The sequence below is a fragment of the Heterodontus francisci genome, chromosome 46, assembly GCF_036365525.1.
Source record: "Heterodontus francisci isolate sHetFra1 chromosome 46, sHetFra1.hap1, whole genome shotgun sequence".
NCBI classification, from domain to species: Eukaryota; Metazoa; Chordata; class Chondrichthyes; order Heterodontiformes; family Heterodontidae; genus Heterodontus; species Heterodontus francisci.
The window spans coordinates 12,440,425-12,446,424 of NC_090416.1; the positions used below are offsets into that span (position 1 = coordinate 12,440,425).

The window sequence follows — 6,000 nt, forward strand, 5'->3', positions numbered from 1 at the left end:
CCCAGAGAGTGGTGAGAATGTGGAACTCGCTACCACAGGGAGTGGTTGAGGGGGAATAGCAGAGATACATTTAAGGGGAAGCTGGATAAACACAAGAGGGAGAAAGGAATAGAAGGATATGGGGATAGGGTGAGATGAAGAGGGGGTGGGAAGAGGCTCGTGTGGAGCAGAAACACCAGCACGGAGCAGATGGGTGTTTCTGTGCTGTACATTGTATGCATAATACAATGGAAACATTCCCAAGCCGGGAATCAGCAGGAAGGGCGGGGGAGCATTTGCCGGGTGTTGTTGGGAGAAGAGGAAGGATGAAAAAAGTGTTAAAATCAGACCAACAGTGAATTCCGGTCTGAACTTCACCATTATGTTCGCAGCAGGTGTTGCCAACCCCTCCAGGATTGCCCTGGAGTCTCCAAGAATTAACAATTAGTCTTCAGGACACAGGCTGCGAGCAACACCCAGGAGAGAAACCACGGCGGGAATAGTCATGACCACTCTTGCCTATTATAAAAATGTAGCAGCCGTGGGAAATGGCTGTTTGAATGGGAGACAAGAACGATCCAATTGGTTAATGAAGAGCGTGCGTGTTTTCTCATTGGTCCCGTGAAGGCAGATGTGTGAAAGTGACCAATGGCAGGAGAATGTGATTGTTGACAGGAGGTCACATGATGATACCTCCAGCAATAGGCTCAGCCAGAGTTGGCAACTCGAAACTGCAGGTATCGGACAATGAAACTGAGGCACAGTACTGAGGTATTGAAATGAATTAACTGTTGCAGAAGTCTTTTTCACGGTGAAAGGAGGGGCAGAAGTGACGAGAGTGTCTTCCTCACTTATTGTGTCCAGTTGTGGGCTCCGCACTTTAGGAAGGATGGATGTCAAGGCCTCGGAGGGAGACTTACCAGAATGGGAGCAGGGATGGAGAGACTGGGAGAAGCTGGGATTGTTCCCCTTAGAGCAGAGAAGGTTAGCGGAGAGATTTAATCGGGGCGTTCAAAAATTAGGAAGGGTTTTGATGGAGTAAATAAGGAGAAACTGTTCCCAGTGGCAGGAGGGTCGGTAACCAGAGGGACACAGATTGAAGATAATTGGTAAAAGAACCAGAGGGGGGGGGGAGAGGAGGAGAATTTTTTTTTTAACGCAGCGAGTTGTTGTGATCTGGAACGCGCTGCCTGAAAGGGCGGTGGAAGCAGATTCAATAGTAACTTTCAAAAGGGGAATTGGATAAATACGTGAAGGGGGGAAATGTGCAGGGATATGGGGGCAGAGTAGGGACTAATTGGATAGCTCTTTCAAAGAGCCAGCACAGGCACGATGGGCCGAATGGACTCCTTCTGTGCTGTCGACTCTGTGAAATACTTCTCCAACCACCTTCCCCCCCTTCTGATTCGGAGAGGGGTCTTTTTTTTTAGCCTTTATGGAGACCAGTTCTGTATAATTTGTGTATTCAGTTTTTGGAAAGAAAATGCGTCTTCCTCTCAAAAAAGGCCAGGAAAAGGTGTTTGACAGGTTTTCCTGGAAAAGCAGGCATAGAAATTTATGATGGAAAACGTGAACAGCTTCAGCTACTATGGCTCTGTGCCGTCACTTTTGCCTCTTCAGTCTGGAGGTTGCAGAGACTTGAGCACAAAATCTAGGCCGACATTCCCAGTGCCAGTACTGAGGGAGTGCCGCCTTTTGGGTGAAATGTCAAACCGAGGCCCCTCCCCCTCTCAGGTGGATGTAAAAGATCCCAACGCCGCTATTGGAAGAAGAGCGGAGGTGGCATTCTCCCCGGTGTCCTGGGGTCAATATTTATCCCTCAACCAACATCGCTAAAAAAAAAAAACTGATAATCTGGGGCATCATCACATTACTGTTTGTGGGATCTTCCTGTGCATCAATTGGCTGCTGCATCTCCCACATCATAACAGTGACTACACACTTGGAAAAATGCGCTCCATTGGCTGTGAAACAACTTGGGACGTCCTGAGATGGGGAAAGGTCCTGTGGGAAAAGTTTGCAGGAGACCCCTAGGAATGCAGGTTGTCTGCAGGACTAGGAGCTTCAGTCCCAGAGTGAAACGAGAAGGGATGTCCCGTTACCTGTGCCAACGGAACTCCCCTCCCCACCTCCCCCCCCCCCCCACCCCCCCCCCCGGCCCCACTGCTTTTCCATCTCTGTTTTCCATTTGATTGAGCATCCTGAATTCGGACTTAAGGGGAAACAAGGATTAACCCCGCCCTACCCTGCTCTCTCTCTGCTCCATTTCCTGAACAGCACAGCGAACAGAGCTACTAAGAGCAGGAGGATAAAACACATTTTCCCATTTGAGACGGGGCGACGTTTGCAAGACTGCTGGAAAAATTGTTCACTAGTTATCATTCGTCCCTCTGGTTGCACCAGTTCGCATTTGCAAACCCCCCGGATTCATTGATAGAAGAATCTTGCCAGGACACACACACACAGACACACGCACACACTGGGTTAAGCAGAAGAGGATCGGAGAAAGAAAGAAACATCTTGCATCGGTATCAAGACCGTCTTAAAACGATATTCCTCTCTTGAAAACAGGACTCGTAAGTCAAGGCTGGTCCGGGGCGGCTTTTTTTGAGGGCGAGCATTTGAAAAGAGACCGACTTGGTTCCTATCCTGGTTCCTTTTTTTGGCTGCAGATCAGATGTGCGGAACTTTTTAAGTGGAAACTTACTGCTGCCGAGTTGGTAAGAACATTCTCATCCTTTGGCGACGGCATTCAGAGTGGAACGCAGTGCCGAGGGCTGCCATGGATTGTAGTCCGTGGGAGCGCTCCATCAGCTACAGCCAGAACCGCGTCGCCTACGTTTCTGACTCCTGCAAAAAGAAGATCCAGCACGTGGCGGAGCTGCTGCTGTCTGACGATGCCCGGCCCGTGGACACCAGCGGCTTGAGCAGCTGTGCCGAGTCCTTTGAGAAGTGCAGGGACACCATCATCGCCAGGACAAAGGGTCTAGCCATCCTCGTGCATGAGCTGCAGTACCTGGTGCACCTGAGCAAGGACGAGGAAGTGGGGCACGGTTTGATTGAACTCTGCAACGTGGTGGTGGCGCTGGTGGAGTGCTCCTCGCACGCCGCCTATCTGGCAGCCATGGAGATGCCGGGCGCCAGGCCGGCTCAACCGGGGCCCGTCGAGCGCTACAAGGTGTCCGTCCTGGAGCAGGAGATCGAGCAGCACTGCGGCGTCCTGGGCAGCCTGCCCCTGCGGGAGCTGGCACCGCCACTGCTGGCAGACGTCACCCAGGGCGTGGGCCGCAGCATCAGGGGCCTGACCCAGTCCTGCACGCAGGCCGGCGAGGGGCGGAGGGACGGCTTCGCCCGGGACCAGTTCAGGATGGGCCTCAGGGGCGCCGCCTGCTGCGCCACCGCCCTGCTGGCCTGCGTCAAGGAGCTCGGGGCGTCACCCAGCGAGGTCACGCGGGGGCGCTGCGTGCTCTTCAGCGGGTCCCTGCTCCAGTCCGTCCGCGCCCTGGTGGGCTTCGCCACGGAGCCGCAGTTCCTGGGCTGTCCGGCCCACCTTCCCCCGGAGGCCAGGTCCGTCCACGCCAACATCCTAGAGGGCGCGAGACACGTGGTGTCCTCCTGCCTCCTCTTCATCCAGTGGATCCGCGACACAGCCCTGCTGGTGGACAATGGGACCAAGATCGCCCCCTTCAGAGAGCAGCTGAAGACTTTAGCCTGTGCCGTGTCCGACCGCTGCGACCTCCTCTCCCAGGTGCTACGGGACAATGACTCCTTGAACATTTTCAACCCCTGGAACACTGACCCCAGCTCCTGCCAAGAGCGTGCATTTCTGTAGCGCCTGCCACCACCCCGAGTCGTCCCAAACGCTTCAGGAGCAATGAAGTACTTCGAAGTCAAACGTCGAGAGGTCGCAAACGCGGCTGCCAATTTGTGCACAGCAAGATCCCGCAAACATTCGGATAAATATCAGGCACTCAGGACACTGGGTTGAACTCCCCCCTGCTACCCCCGCACCCGCACCCCCCCCCCCATACTCTTCTTCCAATAGTCGCCCCGGGATCTTTGACATCCACCTGGGAGGGGCAGACGGGGGCCTCGGTTTAACCTCTCACTGCCTGGAACTAACCCGCAGGAAATGTCAGCACCTTCAGGAGAGGCTGAAAGAAAGTTAGCAAACTTACTTTAAAAAGGAACGAACACCTGGAAATATTCATATTTACCCCACATTCCAATTTGATTTTCAGAACTTGGACCCCGCAACTGAAGAGCCTTGATATTTTTCTGTGCACGTTTTTGGCAACGCGAATTTAATTCTTATTTACATCCTATTGTGCTCTCGTATTTTATTGCCAGTGTAGAGGGAGCTTTACTCTGTATCTAACCCCGTGCTGTACCTGTCCTGGGAGTGTTTGATGGGGACAGTGTAGAGGGAGCTTTACTCTGTATCTAACCCCCGTGCTGTACCTGTCCTGGGAGTGTTTGATGGGGACAGTGTAGAGGGAGCTTTACTCTGTATCTAACCCCCGTGCTGTACCTGTCCTGGGAGTGTTTGATGGGGGACAGTGTAGAGGGAGCTTTACTCTGTATCTAACCCCCGTGCTGTAGCTGTCCTGGGAGTGTTTGATGGGGGACAGTGTAGAGGGAGCTTTACTCTGTATCTAACCCCCGTGCTGTACCTGTTCTGGGAGTGTTTGATGGGGACAGTGTCGAGGGAGCTTTACTCTGTATCTAACCCCCGTGCTGTACCTGTCCTGGGAGTGTTTGATGGGGACAGTGTAGAGGGAGTTTTACTCTGTATCTAACCCCGTGCTGTACCTGTCCTGGGAGTGTTTGATGGGGACAGTCCCATGAGCACTGAATCGACACAAGGTTTTTATAAAAGAGGAGACGCGCAGTGAGGAGAGAGTTAAACGCTTAAACTGTGGCCTGTAATTTGACTTATTCTGGTGGGGACAACATTTCCGATTTAATTAAACTGGGACCAAACCCTTTCCTCCAATTGTGCAGAGGAGCTTGCTGGGCGGTACGTAAGGGATCAGCCAAAAGCAGATCGACCTAATGCAACCCTAGTGATGGATGGAGTTGGCAAGCTGCTGTTTTCCTGATTTCAGTTAAAGCCCACCCACCCCCCACCCCCCCAACCCCCGCAGCTGTGTGGAGCAGTTGGAACAGCTTCAACAACAGCGATTTGCATTTATATAGCGCCTTTACCGTCCCAAGAGCATATCAAAATCTGACACCGAGCCCCACAAGGAGATATTAGGGGGCAGGCGATGAAAAGCTCTGCCAAAGAGGTCGGTTTTAAGGAGCGTCTTAAAGGAGGAGGGGGAGAGAGAGAGAGGCGGAGAGGTTTGGGGAGGGAATTCCAGAGCTCCCAGGCAGCTGAAGGCACGGCCGCCAATGGCGGAGCGTTGGGAATCAGGCTGGGATTGGAGGAGCGCAGAGATCTCGGAGGGCTGTAGGGGGCTGGAGGTGGTGACAAGAGATAGGGAGGGGGTGCGAGGAGGCGAGGCCATGGAGGGATTTGAAAACGAGGGTGAGGATTTTTAAATGGGAGGCGTTGCCGGACCGGGAGCCGGTGTAGGTCAGCGAGCGCAGGGGGGTGGGGGTGGGACAACGGGCGAACGGGACTCTGGTGCGAGTTCGGACACGGGTAGTGTGGGGGGGGGGGTGGTGGGCAGCAGGAGTTTTGCGTGAGCTGAAGTTTATGGAGGGTAAGAGCTGAGAGACTGGCATTGGAGAACTTTGGAATGGGCACGTGGGCGTACCTACCCCACGGAGAGTGCAGCGGTTCAAGAAGGCGGCTCGCCACCGCCTTCTCAAGGGGCCAATGAGGGATGGGGCAACAAATGAACCCCAGTGACCGCTCACATCCCGAGAATGACTTTTTAAAGAATTAGATCGAATTCGCTGTGAATATTTGCTGTTTTGTTTCCTGCAGTGGTGGTTCTCAAACTGGGGCGCGCAGACCTCCATGGGGTGGGGATGGACGGTCTAAGGGCTCTGTGAAATGATGCGAATGGG

General features: G+C 53.5%; 1 protein-coding gene across 1 annotated transcript; it reads left to right on the forward strand.

Moving 5' to 3' along the window:
• The first annotated feature begins 2,273 nt into the window (after positions 1-2,273).
• LOC137356976 (talin rod domain-containing protein 1-like) lies at positions 2,274-4,844 on the forward strand. Its single transcript, XM_068022879.1, has one exon. It carries the CDS (start codon positions 2,762-2,764, stop codon positions 3,809-3,811), a length of 1,050 nt encoding a protein of 349 aa, XP_067878980.1. The 5' UTR covers positions 2,274-2,761; the 3' UTR covers positions 3,812-4,844.
• The last annotated feature ends 1,156 nt before the right edge of the window (positions 4,845-6,000 follow it).

Bases quoted from the DNA above. Each gene is read 5' to 3' on its own strand.
- LOC137356976 (XM_068022879.1), top strand. From the start codon at position 2,762: ATGGATTGTAGTCCGTGGGAGCGCTCCATCAGCTACAGCCAGAACCGC.